The sequence below is a fragment of the Polypterus senegalus genome, chromosome 6, assembly GCF_016835505.1.
Source record: "Polypterus senegalus isolate Bchr_013 chromosome 6, ASM1683550v1, whole genome shotgun sequence".
NCBI classification, from domain to species: Eukaryota; Metazoa; Chordata; class Cladistia; order Polypteriformes; family Polypteridae; genus Polypterus; species Polypterus senegalus.
This window is the reverse complement of record NC_053159.1, coordinates 8,813,524-8,832,246: the sequence shown is the minus strand read 5'-3', so window position 1 is coordinate 8,832,246 and position 18,723 is coordinate 8,813,524. Positions and strand designations below refer to the sequence as shown.

Below are 18,723 nucleotides of genomic sequence, written 5' to 3'. Positions count from 1 at the left end.
ATAAGTTAATTGATGATTCCAAATTACCCTTGGGAGTGTTCCCTGTAATGGATGGACATCCAGGGTCTTTCCTTGTGCCCCAAGCTGAAGGTTCTGCCTCACACGTGACTCAGAATTGGATTAATCTGAAGTGATCTGTTTTGTTACGTCTTACCTCATTTAAGAAAAATGTTCGGCTGTAATTCAAATTCTGCAGCCTGCCATGGTGTGGCCTGTTTATTTAGGAAACAAGACTGGTGGCAAGGACACAATACAAAAAGTGAGAGCGTGAGCACACGTGTGCACAAACATATAATGAGGTAAAGAATTATTTTGTTAAAACACTCAAAGCATCTTCTCTTTTTTTTAGGATCTGCTGCGTTTGATAAATTTGGATTATTTCACCACTTCACTTGATTTTTCTTACAATCTGAAAAGTGGCCTCTACAATGTTGAAGTGCTCAAGAAATGCATCTGTCTTCAGGGTTGTAGGTTTTTAAGGTAAGCCAACAGAACAACTGTGAATACTTGAAACATTCAGCTGGACAGGTAGTAACCCATATTTCATCCAGTAGGGGGTGCCACCACACAGGCACAAGACCTTATAAGTTCATGACAGTAGAATTGCATGCTCTGCCATTAAGAGTGGTCACTATTAGGTCAGAACCATGATTAGAATGTCCCCAGGGGGTGATCTTAATAAACTTGGCTCTCCAGAGTGCCAGTCTTAATAGATCTAGGATACTGTATTAGTGTAACAAGTTCATTCTTTGCAAGTTGCTTCTCATATTGGATGTCTACTTTGGAACTGCACTCTGCATAGTGAGTAAAAGCATATGAGCGGAATGAGACTCGAGACTGCATGTGCTCATTTTGTAACACACTCGCCTCACTTTAACGTTACTTGACTTTAGAGTTCTGAGTTGTCAGACTGTTGAAGGGAATTCTGTCTTTTTAAAATTGAGTTGTAGCTTGATTAGTGTGACCCATTATTGTATATTACCAGGGTGGTGAGGTCTCGTCACTGTCAACTGCCAGACTGTGTTCAGAAGCCATTAAGAAGGCTAACAGAATATCAGGTTCTATAGCGCCTTGATGTGTGCAGTACAAGTCTAAGGGGGTTCTGCTTAAGCTTTATAACACACTGGTGAGGCCTCATCTGGAGTCCTGTGTGCAGTTTTGGTCTCCAGGCTACAAAAAGGACATAACAGCACAAGAGAAGGTCCAGAAAAGAGCGACTAGGCTGATTCAGAGCTGCAGGGGTTGAGTTATGAGGAAAGATTAAAGGATTTAGGAGTCGTGGTGAACTATCAACTGCTAGACGGTGTTCAGAAGTGATCAACAAGGCTACCAGAATGACAAGGCACTATAAAATAGATAGATAGATGTGAAAGGCACTATAAAATAGATAGATAGATAGATATGAAAGGCACTATAAAATAGATAGATAGATATGAAAGACACTATATGATAGATAGATAGATAGATAGATAGATATGAAAGGCACTATAAAATAGATAGATAGATAGACAGATAGATATATAGATAGATAGATAGATAGATAGATAGATATGAAAGGCACTATATGATAGATAGATAGATAGATAGATAGATATGAAAGGCACTATAAAATAGATAGATAGATAGATAGATAGATAGATACTTTATTAATCCCAAAGGGAAATTCACATACTCCAGCAGCAGCATACACAGTCTACACAGTTTGACATCCGTGATATATAGCACCTTGATGTCTAGTGTGCATATCCAAGGAGGTTCTGCTTAAGCTTTATAACACTTTATATATGAGGCCTCATCTGGACTACTGGGTGCAGTTTTGGTCTCCAGGCTACATAAAGGACATAGCAGCAATGGACAAAGTCCAGAGAAGAGCAACCAGGCTGATTCCAGGGCTACATGGGATTAATTATAAGAACTGAGCCTTTACAGTTTAGATAGATAGATAGATACTTTATTAATCCCAAGGGTATATTCACATTCTCCAGCAGCAGCATACTGATAAAAAAAAATATTAACTTAGAGTGATAAAAGTGCTGGTTAAAACAGACAATAACTTTGTATAATGTTACCGTCCATGGGTGGAATTGAAGAGTCGCATATTGTGGGGTCTCCTCAGTCTGTCAGTGGAGCAGGACGGTGACAGCAGTCTGTCTCTGAAGCTGCTCCTCTGTCTGGAGATGATCCTGTTCAGTGGATTCTCCATGATTGACAGGAGTCTGCTCAGCGCCCGTCGCTCTGCCACGGATGTCAAACTGTCCAGCTCCCTGCCTACAATAGAGCCTGCCTTCCTCACCAGTTTGTCCAGGCGTGAGGCGTCCTTCTTCTTTATGCTGCCTCCCCAGCACACCACCGTGTAGAAGACACAACCGTCTGATAGAATATCTGCAGCATCTTATTTTAAGTTTAAGGCAAAGAAGGTAAAGAGGAGACCTGACTCAGGTATCTTAAATTATGAAGGGAATTAGTCCAGAGAATTGAGACTGTGACTTTAAAATTCATCAAGAACACGGGGATGCAGTTTGATTATTTTTAAGGTTAAATTTCACACAAACATTAGGAAGTTTTTCTTCGCACAGAGAATTATAAACACCTGAAAGAAGTGGCCAAGTAGAGTTGTAGACAGGAGGACGTCAGGGACCTTGAAAACTCACCTTGATGTTTTTTTGGAAGAATTAAGTGGATCGGACTGGCAAGCTTTGTTGGGCTGAATGACCTGCTCTCGTTGAGGTTTTTCTAATGTAATTCGAATGCAGAGTTTCTATGGTGTTTTTGAGGGCCTCAGTAATTGCACAAGCTAGCAACCCTGGTTGATTGTCTTTTGGAAGTGAAAAATCGGTTATCTGCCAATTATTTACAGTTAATTCCACAGAGGACTGGGGTCTGGATCTTTGCCCCTCATGATTTGCTTCCTGCCATTACTAAAAGGATTGTGAAAATATATCTTCCAGTGAAACTTGCCTGTAATTTGAGTGTCGGTTTATGATTATTCTCTCCCCTTTCATGCCCATGTCGTGTCTCTCAGTCATTGTTTATTCGATCAGAGAAACTTTTCTAGGCTTAAAACTATGATCACTAAGTCTGAGATGGAAATACTTGTCCATACTTTGCCTTGCCTACACTATTATAATTTATCGTTTAAATTTTTGAACAAACCTTAAACCGTCTGCAGATTATACAAAATGCAGCTGCCAGGCTTTTAACTACTGCAGATCCAATCGGAGGTTTCATATTATACCGATTTTTATCATCCCTCTATTGGCTTCCAGTGGAATTTTTAGAATTCAATTTAAAATTCTGGTTCTTACTTCTCGAGGCCTCCATGGCCAAGCCTCCCAGGGCATTCGTGACCATGTGCATCACTGCATTGCTAGTCACATTCTAAAATCTGGGAAATAGGTTCTCCCTTTTCTCACTGTGCACCAGAATGACGCTATCGGGTGATCGCTCTTTTTCTTCCTGTTGCACAGAGGTTATGGAATAATCTCCCCCTGGTCCTGCGTCGGGCTCATTCAATTGAGGTGTTCTAAGGTCAGCTTAAGACGTCCTGGGGCAGTGTTTCTATCACTCATATTTGCTGATTCTGTGTATTTTTATTGTCAACTTGTGTAATTGTGTCACCGTTTTTTCTATGAATGTTTTTAATTGTGTGTATATAGAGATAGAGATATAGATATCTGTATCTCTATATCTTGATAGATAGATAGAGAGATTATATATATTGTGGACTTGAACCCAGACACAGACAGACGAACATCTTAATTTCACCACACACTGTTTATTTACACTAATATTTACAATACTGATGTTAGTCACGTGCATTCCCCAGTGCCTCTTGCACCGTTTCCCCAAACGTCCAGGCCACACAGTCACAATGTCTCTCTCCTGGCCGCCTCCAGTCCTCTCTCCAGCTCCGTCTCCCTTCCACCCGACTTCCGCTATTGACTGAAGGGAGGCGGCCCCTTAAATAGGATCCCGAATGGGCTCCAGCTGCTTCCCGGCACTTCTCCGCAGACACGCCCCAGTGTGGCGGAAGTGCCGGCTGCTCACCCGGAAGCCGTCCGGGAGTCCCCTGTCATCTTCCCCCCAGCACTTTCTGGTGTGGCAGAAGTGCTGGGCTCCAGGGATATTCAGGCACCGGGGCACCGCTTGGCGGTGGCCATGGGTCCCTACAGGGCTGGGCTTCTAAGCCCTGTACCTGTGGCCCCCAACATAACCAGGGCGGACGCCCCCTCGCGGTCTGGAGGAGGCACAAGCCCAACTCCGGTCCTCCTGGGCGTCACCACAGTGCCCCACCACTAGCGAAGACACGTGGGTCCAAGCGGCACTTCCCGAAAGGGCAGCACGTCCCCAGAGAGGGTCCTACTATGTCCCCAGGGTCCAACATGGCACCCTGGGACACCCTACTTCGGCACCCCCTTCGACGCCAACGCACCCCTCTGGTCTGCAGCCAATCAATCAATAAGTAAATAAATATATCTATTCTGTGTGTGTGTGTGTGTGTGTATATATGTGTATGTATGCATGCATATATAATCCTAAGCCTAAAAGTGCAATAATTTTATGTCACGCTTTAAATCAGGCTTATTTTAAAACCTACATAACATACGTTTGGTATCATTCTTTTCAGAGTTTATCGAACTTGTTAGATTTTCAGTTTCTTATTCTGTTTTTAATTTATAAACTTAAAAAATATCAAGAACTCTCATCCCGCGAGACGAGACGTTTGTGCCATGAGATTTAACCACCCCTGGGGCCAGAAATAAAAGGCAAAGAGTAGGACAGCTGCTGTACAGGCTTTTAAATGTTCAAAGCGCGGTGCAAGATGCAGATCACGCAGCAGCGGTGGTGCAGAGCATGCTGGGGGTTTCAAGCGAAGCGAGCAGGGGGGCAAACCCCCTAGTAAATGTATATTGTGCAGTAATTTCAAAATGAACTTGGAGTATGCCGGAAAGAAGAAGAGGGACAGAGAGAAGTGGAGTCAGTAACATGGGTGGCTTCTCAGGGCTGTGAGAGAAATAGATGTTACTGCCAGTGACTGCTCCCCCTGTATCCCATAATGGTAGTGCAAACCTTAGAAGCACATACAAGACATTATATTTTTTCCATTATAAATGTTCTTGGGATTAATAAAGTATCTATCTATCTATCTATCTATCTATCTATCTATCTATCTATCTATCTATCATATAGTGCCTTTCATATCTATCTATCTATCTATCTATCTATCTATCTATCTATCTATCTATCATATAGTGCCTTTCATATCTATCTATCTATCTATCTATCTATCTATCTATCTATCTATCATATAGTGCCTTTCATATCTATCTATCTATCATATAGTGCCTTTCATATCTATCTATCTATCTATCTATCTATCTATCTATCTATCTATCTATCTATCTATCTATCTATCTATCTATCAATCATATAGTGCCTTTCATATCTATCTATCTATCTATCTATCTGTCTATCTATCTATCTATTATATAGTGCCTTTCATATCTATCTATCTATCTATCTATCTATCTATCTATCTATCTATCTATCTATCTATCTATCTATCTATCTATCTATCTATCTATCAACAGTGTTTAAGTGGATTAAAATAAGTCATATTATTACTTTAAAGTATATATTAAAGTATTCACAAAGAAAGGTATCGAGTGGCTCATAAATAAGTAAACAATAAATAATGTATACAGCATGCTGAATATGACCTAATGTGAGGATATAAAATATTTAGATAGTGCTTTATTTGTCCTAAGGGAAATGTCACTATATTTAAAGTATTAAAATGTGCTATTTTTAATAGAGTCCAGGGCAATGCAGGAATATCCAGTATTCAGTGTGTGGATGCCTGGAGCCTGTAGTAGTGTGGGGGTCACCCAGAAGGGCCTGGCCTTTTAAAATCGATCGGTCTGGCCCCACAACACTAATGTCTGAATTGCCACCTAGTGACCACAATTTGTTGATCTCTCCCTCCCTTATGTTATTGTTTTATTCATAGAAACATTCTTTGATAATTTGTTTCCCCTTAGTGCTTATCCTTTGTTTGGAGAGTACTTCAGGGCACCTTCTGAAGTCCATTATGCATTGTAACTGAGAGTGCGAATGGACTGGCATTTCGACTGGGATCGTGGATAATTCTCTTCCTGGCTGCAGGACCATCTTACCAGCATCCTAGGACTCTGGGCAAAGTAGTGTGCTGGGGCCCCTGTTTTGAAAGCAAAACAGAAACCTACATAGGCATCAGAAACATCATTGGCCCATTTAAGATGGCCCTGCCCATCTGGAAGTCTGTTAATGGAAGGGCAACAAGAAGGGGAGGTTCAACCTGGCCAGGAAGTTCAAAAATTTCTATTCCAGTTGAGAGGAACTAATAATGGATGGATGTGGGATGAAGAAATTGTATGAGCAGTTCGTTCCCCAAGGTGAAATCTGGTAGGGGCCCAGTTTGGACACCTGCAGGGTTGCCTGGGACTTAGAGTGCGGATGGGCAACTCTATTGGGGTCTCTGGGTACTGCAAGTGGAAACTTTGAAGACTGGGTTATTCCTGTTATGGGGAATATCCATATGACCTGGAAGTGCTTCCTTTAGGCAGCGTAATAGCACCGGAAGTACTTCCTGGTCCAGCATAAGAGTGTGCCTCAGGGTCCAAATCGGGAGGAGACTCACAGAGGTTGTAGTGAAGGAGACAGAGGTGCTTGTCTGTTATTTTGAGTTGGACTGCCTTTTACTGTGTTATGGTACGATTATGAAATAAACGTTTTTACCTTTGAAATTGTTTGGCTGAGTTGTCTGGTGGTTGGTGCTCTCTGGCACCCCCTGCAGTCCACAGTGTATATTGTAATTGTAAACAGTACAATCCTGATATTAAATGACACTTTTTATTTGCCTTGTTTGCTCCATTTTATAAACAGAGTTTATATTTTACAGCACTGATGACATCAAAATGGTGAATCTTGCATTTACTACATATGAAGAAATGGATCAGAAGGGGATGAAAATCAATCTGCACACTCTAATGAGAGCATTTAAGGTAAAAGATGAGCATTGTTATGGCGGGGTGGAAGATTCTGTTCAACTGTGTGGGGTGCAGTTGTGTCTCAGGGTTGAGGTACGAGTAGTCTTGCTGAAGCCAGACACACACATACATCTGGAGACAATCATAAGTGGATTTTGCTTAAAAGTGAGTGGAAAAAATCAGACGGCTCACCGAGTGTCACATTTCTAAACAAATCAATGCCTCCTGAAGGAGGCGCTCAAAGTAGGGGCAGCGATTGTGTTAACCTGGTACTGCAGAGAGTAAGCTTCTGATTATGAGGAACAGTCAAAGTCTTTCCAATTAGACATATAAATGTGTGTGGCATGTGCAAAAAGCACATCGCACAGTTTAAAAGTAAACCTAACCTGATGCAAGGGGACAAACCTTTCTGTAACATTCGATGACATCAATGGACGAGTGGTAAACGTGAGCGATATGTTGTCACAAGTGCTGTGTGTGCTCTCTGTTGTTCAACATTATATGATAGTGTAGGATTCGATGTGAGCTTGAAAGAATTGGCAGCTTTGCTTGTGAAAATGAACTGCAGAATATGCATTTGAAGTAAATGGTGTGTCACACTTCATCTGAAAGACTGATAAGAGATCTGATAAGGAGGAATCATAAGAGATGCCGATTTCGGTACTGAAAACGCCCAAATCAACAAATTATCCTAATGACGCCAGAAAAACCATGGATGAGGCTGCATAGCATCCACTTTCTAACTGCGTATCTATACATTTAACTAAGTAAGTTAACATTGCTGTCTACGCCAGAATAGCCGCAGTGTTTTAACATGCCATTTATCAGTAGAACACATTGCTTATCTTAACTGTTTGCTGCTGTTATGCCTTATAGTGATGCAGTAGTTAAAATAACAGATATCGTAGCACACAGAAGCAGTTCTCAAATGCGTGTAGCTGCAGTGTTTTACACGTGTTTGTCCGTCTGTCATTACAATATCTATATATATAATTCACTAAGGCAAGACACCCATGGAAAGCACCCACCCATGGAAAGCATGCCGGAAGGGGCATGGATTCACTAAGCCGCCGACAAGTAAGACACCTATGGCGCACACAGGAAGGAGCCACATGCAGCGTGTAAAACAGTTTGCGAGGGGTATCCCATGGGATCCTTAAAACAATCCTTTACAACTGAGGTTAAAACACAATGAATTAAGCAGTCTTTAAAAACCGAGTTTTCGGTTATGACGCACAACTGCGTGCACCATAGCAAACTGTTTTACACGCAACATACAGCAATTCACATCCGCGACAAACATGCATCTTCTTAGATGCTCCTGCAGGAACACGGGAAGTCTACGTGAGTCACAGGTGCATCTGGACTGTGCAAAGACGACAACGACTCAAGTGACGAGTTGGAGGTGGGCACATGAGTGATGACGGTCCGCCAGTTTTCAGTCACAGACGATTGTGTGTTGGTTCGTTCCGTGCATTGTTACAATGTTGCTTTTCTTGCTGATTTATTACATTACCGATTTTTCAAATGTTAATTTTCCCCCTGTGCTTAAAAATCATTAAAAAAACGGCCTGATTATGCGGCGTATGGTACGCCGCGGGTTGGCTATACAAATTAATTTTGAAGCTTCAGTTACCTTGTGCTGTTGAACTCCTGAAAGGACACCAACAGTTTTAGATTTTTATTTCCCTTGAGCATCAAGCCTTTTAGTCAGTTTCTTGTTCTCTCTACCTGAACTCTGACAGTTTAATGCACGGACTGGAGGAGTTCGGGACGGGTGTTTTAGGAAGTCCTGTTGGTGTAGCCTGTGCAGCGCTGGATTTCAGATATTCACTGCAGACTTTTGAACAAGTTGTTCCCAGATGTGAATTCTCTTTTGAGAGTCATGTCTATACTCACAAAACTAGGGTGTGATATAAACTGCCCGCAATTTGTAGTTCTGTGTGTGTATTTTTTTGTGTATATATATATATATATATTTTTTTTTATATATATATTTTAGAACATTAGAACAATCTAGACAAGAACAGGCCATCCAGTTCAACAAAGCCTGCCAGTCCTATCCACTTAATTCTTCTAAAAAAAACATCAAGTCGAGTTTTGAAAGCCCTTAAGGCCCTCCTGCCTACCACACTACTTGGCAGCTTATTCCAAGTGTCTGTGGTTCTTTGTGGAAAGGAAAAACTTCCAAATGTTTGTGTGAAATTTACCCTTAACATTTTTACCCTATAACTATGCATGTGTTAGTAGCCCTTTCTTATTCTACTAAATTTAGATTTCTCAGCCGTGGTTCATAGCCATAGCTCCATGTGAATTTATGTTCCTTATTGATGTTTCTTCAGTTCATTGTTGGCACTATTTTTCTACTGTACAGGCCCATGACCAACTGATGTGCATTGTACCTTTTATGGTTGACTTTGATATCTTGGGTTTCTGTTGGCGTTACAAAAGATAAATATTTTGTATTTTAAACCTTTTGAACTATATGCTAAAGTGTTTGACCATAGAGATATATAACGCACAATTCAAAAGAAAAAACAAATTGATTGCTGAGGGCCAAAGACAGTAAATAACATGAAGTTTTGGGATTGCCTTCACCTCTCTCTGCCCCTGATGGAGGCAGCTTATTAAAAATCTCCACTTAAGACCTGAGCTAAAAGCGAGGAGAGTTTTTCCCAGAAGGCTTTCTTTTCTGCAATTTTTACGTTTTTAAAACTACAGGAAAAAAAATAGCAAAATGGGATAACGTTTGCATCAGTAAACAAATTAAAGATTTTTCTTAGCTGGGCTCTTAAAAACCATTGCTTTGAAATGTAATATTCCTCTGGTACTCATCAAAACATAAAGAGATCTAAATAAATAGTTTAAAAAAAAAAACCAAAACAGTTGCTTTGATGAAAATTGCTGGTGGAGATGAAATTTAGGGGTTGGATGTTCTGCATTGATTTGTGACGTTTCTTTTCTGAAGTTACAAGGAGGGTAACATTTTTAAGCTTACTTCATGTCTGTGGGGTGTGTGTTTTTTTATTTTATTTATTTTTTGAAATCTAAAATAGAAAATGGATTTTGTGTTATGCTGTCTTTTAATAATATTAAATCAGCTTTTTTTTTTTTCTTCTTCTTAGACCCATCCTTTTCCTAGTTGTCTCAAAAAATGCATAGCAATTTAGTGTCAAAAATAAAAGAAAACTGGGACTTTTTAAAGCATTTGTTTTGTGAAGTGTAGGCCCTCCAATGGACTGGAGTCCATTCAAACCCGGGTCCTTTGTTATGCCTAGTGCTGTCTGTATAGGTCCCATTTTTCTTGAACTGGGTTACAAGTGTTTGAGAAGGGAAAGCTTTACTTAGTGAAGTACAACATTTTTCTCTTCTTATCAAATATCTGGGGACTTCATTTGTAGGCATCTTTTTAAATTCAATCTTGAATGTAGTACTCTTTTCGTCCAGCACAATGGAAACATACTGTCAGTCATAAATTGTGTGTGTGTGTTTGTGTGTATAGAAGTTAGATGGTGCTATAGCGAGCTAACTCAACAGTAACCAGGTTTCCATCCAAGGAGTTTTTGCGAAAAAATATTTAGCGCTTTTTTTACCGATATAGCTGAAGGAAATGCTAATTATCGATAAAATTTTGTACATGTCGACATAATATTTTTCCGTTTAACTTTAGCACGTAAATTCCATATCGATACTTCAGATGTCGCAAAACTACATTGGAAACACTTTTTGTCGGAAAAAAGGGCTTTAACGCAAATAAATGTGACACATGATCCATTTTCATCACGTGCAATCAAAACGAGAATGGCGGAGCGGTTCGCATGGTCTGATGAAGAGACTCGTTATTTCTCGTGATGAGCCAATGCAGTAGCGGATAGGTTGGGTCTACTAAAGGCTACTAAAAGGGGTACCTGAACTCCCTCCACATCAACTGTAGCCTGGGGGTGTCTCTCAGGATGTCTAAATAATACAAAACCGCAAAGGTAATTTACTGTGCCAGTCAAAATATTTAATAAACCGTGTGTTTCATTATCTAAACATTTTTTTCTTATTATTAAATGGCAGATGTTTTAGCATATATGAGAAATTCTCTCATTAATATTTAGGTTTTTTTTGATTAAACGTCATTATTTTGTATTAATTCAAATTTCAGTTTTAATTAAAAACCTTAAGGGAAGCAGGTTACAGTACTAATTCAGTTGTTATCGCACTGAGAAGGGATGTTGAAAGGTAGGCTCACCTGTACAGATCCGATGCTGCAAACACAGCTGCATCATGGGCACTTCCAGGAGTGCCAACGCAAATGTCTCGTATCATGCACCTGTCATCAACAAGGGCCTGGAGAACAATAGATGGCCACCCTTTGCGATTAATGTAATCGCGTAGCCTTCCGTCGGGGGAAGAATAGGCACATGTGTGCTATCCAGCGCACCGTAAATCTGTGGCACAAGATGCACCAAGGAATTGCGGTATGCAATTTCATTGGCCTCCGCTACAGTCGGAAGTCTGATATAACGGCGCATTAATTTTTCTTTAATAGCGGTGCACACAGCATATACACATCGATGGACGGTAGTTTTACTAACCCCGAAAGTTTCTCCAACTACTCTATACTCGGCGCAGGTTGCCAGCTTGTAAAGGGCGATGGCAATCCGCTTTTGGGTTGGAACTGGTGGTCGGTGGCAACCTGTGATGGGCGCAACATCAGGACTGATGAATCCACACAACATCTCAAACGTCGGCCGTGTCATTCTAAAATGTTGCAGCCAGAGATTTTCTGTGAAGTGTCTCTCCACCACCTCCTCCCAGAAGGTTTTATTCCGTCGTCTCTCCCATACCCGTGGGTTTCGTCGCACTGGGGTGTTTCCTTCGAGCTCTAGGGCTATCAGACAAGCAACTGCTTCATTCTGCTGTCGTCTTCGGATATTATGTACAATTCCAATTATTTGTGAAACTGAAGTAACAGTAAGCTGGCAAATTTCAAAAAAACTGTCTGAATAATCTCTCCATTTCGTTGTTTCTTTGTTTAGTGGAGGGGGTGTAACGTGGAAAACAAAAGGTAGATAATTTGCGACATACACAAAATAATGTATGGAAACGGCTCAAGGGCAGATTTTTTTTCGCGATACAACAAAACTTATGCGACAGTTCGTTTTGGGGATGACGTCATCACGCACACCATTTTATCGATAAAAAGCCAGTTGGATGGAAACAGGCTGGAGACAGCAAATTTCGCACATTTTTTTTTTACGTATATTCTGTTTGTCGATAACAAAACGTCACAAAAACCTGAATGGAAAGTTAGTGACAGACATACATTAGAGGCACAAATCTAAAGAGCAAATGTGAATTTATTTATATGCAGTGTCCCCAACAGCCCAATCACACACTTTTGTTTCTTTATCTCTCAGTCTTTTTCTTTTATCCTCCATTCCTCCTCAGCAAGCTTTGCCCTCCTCCTCCTCCTCCCAACTCTGGTGTTTGGAGTGGTGACTGCTGGCTCCTTTTAGAACCCCCCTGGAAGTGCTCCAGGTGCTCGTTAACCTACTTCCAGCAGCACTTCCGGATGAGAGCTCAGCAGATGTTGCAGCACCCAAAGGGCTGTAGATAACTCCCAACACCCATGAAGCCCTGTGGGAGTCCGAGGCACCTCTGCAACCCAGGGGGGCTGCCATCTAGGGTAGGTAACGTTCTGAACACACTTGCTCCCCTGTTTCCGAACACGTACAAATCCGGTTACGATCAAAAAATTGGCCAAAATTTCGCATCTGTTCACGACCACATGCTCTGGTGGCGAACAAAAACACTGGTGGCCAGTTTCCCAGAGTGCGCTCGTACGCGCCAATGATTTCCCATTCTCCGTTTCCCATTCTCTTTTGTTTGTGTATACAGGGCCTAACAAAGCAGCTGATGTTGCAAAAGGAGTTACAATGTTAAACAAGCAGAGGTGCTGGAGGAGGTGGAAAAACTGTTGCTAGTGTGGTTGAACGAGAAGCAACTTGCAGGGGATAACATATTATAGCGATTATATGTGAGAAAGCCAGGAAGATTCATGCCGATTTGCTGAAAAAAAATCCTTCTTCGTGTGGTGGAGGTGAGGAATTTAAAGCCAGAAGAGGATGTTTTGAAAAGTTTCGTGAGAGAAGTGGCATTTAATTTTTTTTCCCCCTGTGCTTAAAACTCGTTAAAAAAAAAAAGCGTTTACAGTGAGCAGTTCGTAAGGGTCTAGCGCAAACTCTTACAATGTTAGCTATTAATGTTCTTGACATTAACATAATTAACTATTTTTGTGCCTAAATATATATTTACATACAGTCCGTACGGTCTGGAACAGATTAATTGTATTTACATACAGTCTTATGGGGAAATTACGTTTGGGTCACGACTAGAGTTTTTTAACAAGTTACGGTCGTGACCAGAGGTACCATTGTGTGTATGTGTGTGTGTGCATATATACATATATACACACACACACACACAGGAAGTTCCCAGGTTACGAACATCCGACCTACGACTTACGAAAGGGACCGCAGCTGCAACGCATGTGCCTCAGTAACTTCCGCTCCATCATCTTTGGCCTGGGGACACTGCAAATGGAGGCTGGAGGGGGCGATTTTGCTGCTTGTGCAGTGTAGTGTACCTTGGGCAGCTCCTGGTGGCAAGCGGCGATCCGTCATCCATAGTCACTGGGGCCACAGCTATCGCTCGTGTGCAGGACAGGGCCTTGATGGGGTGGTTTGCTGCCCTCCCACTACGCCGCCGCAGCTACTGCTCCTAGCTTGATGCAGGCTGGATGGAGAGGAGGGAGGCGTTTCACTGCCCGCCCACCAGACACGGCTGACCCATTTGTTCTCAGTGGACGGCTGGTAATGCTGTAAGCGGTGACCCGGTTGTGGATGAACGTAGGCCATTGAGGTTGAACAGGCTAGCGGGGGGCAACATTGTAGTGTGCCTTGGGTGGCTGCCTGTTGAATGGCGGTGGTGGTGGTCGATTCACTACCCGCCTTTGGCTGCACCACGTTCGTTCTCAGTGGACGGACGCTGCAGGCAGCATACTTTGGTGGAGATGACTGTGTGGTGGGCGGATGGTAAACCGCCCCTCACCATCCTCATAGATTCTCAATAGCAAGCCTGCTTGTACATCAGTACATCAGACGTGTTGATGACGGGTGCCTTCCTGCTGTGATAAATTGTAGAGTGCTGTGCAGAAGAGCTCATCTTAACGTTTTGTCTTCACCCTTCAACAATGTGTGTGAAACACAAATCTGATACAAGTGTTGGTGATACAGTAAAGAAGAGAAAAACCATCACCATGGAAAATAAAGTAGAAATAATAAGCTCCATCATTTATTGGCAGAGCACTTGGTTACAGTCGGTCAACAATAGCATTTATTAAAATAATGTACCTGTTCCGACTTACAAATTCAACTTAAGTATAAACCTACAGTCCCTGTCTCATATGTAACCTGGTTGGCAGGTATTAATTATGCAGGTCCAGATCGTCTGAATGACTTTGATTTATGCGGGGACGATTGCAGTTCATCTCGAAGATGATTCTTCATGTCGTCAGTTCACACACTTCTCTGGTCCGGGATTTTTTGCGTGATTTTCTATGTAATAAACTTAAGTTATAGCATAATTAGATCTGGACCACCATATATAATATATATAAAATATACAATGTAATACACAATATACCATTTTAATGCCATTAAGCCAACCCTGTTAAGGGGTAAGCTCAGAGGAGTGCTGGTGGTGTCCTGAATAATGAACTGTCGGTCAGGTAGACTGCTGTTTTTGTGAGACTCAAGGACAGTGTAAGCAACACTAGAGCACCACAAGGAAACGGGCCCATCTGCTTTTTTCTTTATTCTGTACACCACTGACTACAAATATAACCGTCAATAGTCATTTGCAGAAATTCTCAAATGATTCTGTACTTTTGTGGATGTATTGATAAGGGGGTTGAGACACCGGGGTCTAGTGGACAGCTTTATTTCTTGGTATCTTAACATGTGCACAACTTAGGAACTGGCTATTGATTCAGGGAATGGATGTAGTAGTTAAAGGATCAGTCCAGCCTGACAATGATTCCTAACACAGAGGAATTATATGTATGACAAGAAGCAACATACACTTTATTTTCTTTTTGCATTCTTAGGACACTGTATTTCGTGAATTTATGTAGTGACATCCTTCCCATCTTTTACATCTGTAATGGCCAGTGTGGTATTCTATACAGTGGTATACTAGGCTGGCAACATTACTTCAAGAGGTGCCCAACAAGCTCATTAAAAGGACAAGCTCAGTTATCTGACACACTCTGGACTCACTGGAGGTAGTTTTCTCGGTTTCTGCTATGAAGAGAGAATTTTGTCCAGTCTGTGGTAGTCCACAGGCCCTATTTTGTCCTTTAAGCAATGGCTTTCTTCCTGCCACTCGCCCTGTCAAACCTGCAGCACAAAGACTCCTCTTCACAGTCCAAACTGTCGACCTGCGCTGTTAAGCTGTGCTTGAAGCTGTTGTGCTGTGAGGCGCTGGTGACCCTCACAAACTTGTCTTCTGATTGGCTTCTGAATCTTGTGCCAAATCTCTTCCTATCAGTTTTCTCTTGTTTCCACCACGGGACTCGCTGGAACTGATTATTTATTTATCTATTTACAGGTAAAATTCTGTTACAACGAACTTCCAGGGACCTAAAAATATTTTGTTGTAATGAGATTCTGTATTTGTTGCTATAGTGCTTTCTTTAACTTGTGCCCAGGTGTTTGCAATCATTTCGATAGCTTCTTTTGCGTTAATTTTAATCTCCTCCTGCCTACAAGTTATGCTGACGAGAATTTTTCTCAGCATTTCCTAGCTATAATAAACTTTCAGGGTGCGAATAATGCCCAAATCCAATGGCTGAAGCACTGCTGTGCAATTGGGAGGGAAGAATTCAACACAAACATTATCTAAATGTGGAAGCATGTTGTGGGCAGCACAGTTATCAATCAGGAGCCGAATCATCCTCCTTCATATTGTGAGGTTTCTGAACTGTTTTGAGACCCCCCACTCCCTACCCAACGGGAATGACACGCTGAAGTGAGTCCTGAAGCGTGATTGCAGCATCTGTGAATGATTGATTGTCCTTTGTCGGGGCAGGGCAAAAACAGGTTCATAGTGCTGCAGTGAAGCGACACAGAAGCAAATCATAAAAGATCAGGGTCGCGCTACAAGTCCCTGTCTTGCACCCCAAAACACAAGGCTGAGTCTCAGTACTTTAGCAAAACCAGCTTTATTCAGCTTGAAACCGGAATGGCACAGCTTATTTATTGTAGTGTGACCTGCCACTCTGCTATACACAGACACAGCAGTCAGGCAGGGTAGTGGACAGGTCAGTGATCAAGTAATCCTGTTATCTGCATTGACAATGTGTACCTTGCATCACCCATCGAGATCTTCTCTGTTTGCTTTGGTGGAGAGACGCAGCATAGCTTTGAGCCTGCTGCTGCCCCAGTCTTCCATAGACGCGGAGATCGGACTTTGGGAAGCTCTTCGCCGTGCTGTCTAGTTGGGTGAGGTCCCAAGAGAGTTTACAAACCTCACATTTTCTTGAATGAGTGCCGCATTAATAGGAAGGTTTCTTGAACGACATAAAAACTGTCTTCAAATGCAGCAGTTCACATACGTTTGCAACCCGAGATTTTTCTTCTTTTTTTTGCTCGGACTTTCAAGAAAGTTGACAGCGTCGATGGCGAAATTCCGAATTCACTGGCAACGTCTTTTTTTCTTTCCAATCGAGAGCTGCAAAAATGTAAAGGTTTTTTTTTTCTCTCTAATATAAACTGTTATCGTTTTTTCGTGTCTGCCGTTTTTATAGGAGGGTGACAGTGAGTTAAATTCCAGTGGGTGTTTTTCAAATGTTGACGAGCAATAAGCAAAAGGTATCACTGAAACCCACAGGAAGCAAAGAAGGCAAAAAAAAAAACAAAAAAACAGTACGAGGAAAGGTCAAAGAAAGAAAAAAAAAAATTAGTGTTTCTGTTTGGGGATCGTTGTGCACAACTGAGCTGCGACCATAGAAGTAACTGCTCTGCAGATGATTCATTCAGGCATTTCAAGGTCTTTTGGGCACTTCGTTGTAATGAAAGTATCTGCTGAATGTACTTCGTAGTAACGAGATTTCTATAGACTCACATCATATGGGGAAGCTGTCGGGACCATAAAAATACTTCATTGTAATGAAAATTTAATTGTAAAGATATTCATTGTAACAAAATTTTACCTTTAATTAATTAGTTAATTAATCAATTTTTCTAATTGATAGGCTTGCACTTCTAAGGGTAATAATGCTCTGTCTCATTTCATTTAATTGCTGTTTTCTTGCCAATATCATTGGAATATTGTCTAAGTAGTCCTTCAGTGGGTGTAGTAACACAGTCTGCTCCAACTCTGCTTTAATACACACAGAGGGTTTTTAAGTAATCAACAGAAGTTGGGACACCTGTGCAAATTCTTTGCTTTAACTTTCAAGGCTTCATTTACTTGGATTGTTTCAGAACATCTGTAGGTTGGACCCTATTAGTTTTTCCCTGAAGGAGGCCCATTTGTAATATTCTGATATTTCCTTTTTTCTTTAAACTTTAGATTTAATCCTCTGCTTACCTTTTCAAAATTTTAGGCCATTCATTTAATTTCAACTGATAAAATTAAAAATTGGAAAAAAAATGAGATGTTCTAAAACTTTTGACTGATATAGATAGACGTAATATGCTATATATGTGGACCTAAAGGGTTGGAGAACACTTTCGTATTTTGAGATAAAAAAAGTGTTAGCTACGCTTCTCTCATCTTTGAGGCTGTGTCCCCACCTGCTTTTTCTCCTTCTGTCTGTCCTGTGCCACCTCCTCTAGGTTTCTTCCTCTTTTGCTCCTCTGTCTCTTACTTACTCTGTCACCATAACTTTCCGCCTTTTTCTTGGCCTTCCTGCTTTTCCTCCTACTAGAAACCATCCTTCCATTCTGCAGACCTTCTGTAGGTTAAAACTATGATGGATGGTGGGGGACCTTGCCCCACCGGGATGCCTGAAGAAGCAGGGGACCAGGAGAGGGGCAATTCCTTCCCAAGGACGCAAGAGGGCAGCCATCCTTGATTGTGTGGGAGCCACGGAACCGGAAGGCTCAACCCCGTGGGGATCTGTGGCCACCGCCACGCGGCACCCGAAGCTCTAAGGAGCCTTGGACCGCAGCACTTCCTGGTGTGGTGGAAGTGCTGCCGAACCAGGAAGCAGGTATACCAATTCAGCACTTCCACCACAACAGGAAGTGCTGCAGAGAGCACATGCGGGTGCATTTTTAAAGGGGCTGCCTCACTGCATTCAGGGAGCCGGAGTTGGGTGGAAAAGGATGGAGCTTGCGAGAGAGGAGTGGAAAGTAAAGGATCGAGTAATCGTGTGAGTCTTTGGGCACTGTGGTTGTGCTGTGTTGTAAAGAAGAATAAAAGAGTGCTTTTTGGACATCTGTCTGTGTCCGGGCTATCCTGTTACAAATCCTATTATTTGTTCCCTGCCCAAGGCTCATTTGTAATATTCTGAAATTTCCTTTTTTCAGTTTTACTAACCTAAACTTTAAATTTTAAACCTCCGGCAATTTACTGCTTACCTTTTCACCATTCTAGGTCATTGCATTTCAACTGATTTAAATGTGATGAAAACCTG

The 18,723-nt window shown here is 41.7% G+C and overlaps 1 protein-coding gene across 1 annotated transcript in view; it reads left to right on the top strand.

Moving 5' to 3' along the window:
• The window catches only part of LOC120530770, a 350,925-nt gene that overhangs the window by 36,398 nt on the left and 295,804 nt on the right, over positions 1-18,723 (top strand). The window contains exons 4-5 of the mRNA XM_039755354.1: positions 350-480; positions 6,941-7,043. Coding sequence (XP_039611288.1) covers positions 350-480; positions 6,941-7,043 — 234 coding nt within the window. The remainder of the gene's footprint in view (positions 1-349; positions 481-6,940; positions 7,044-18,723) is intronic.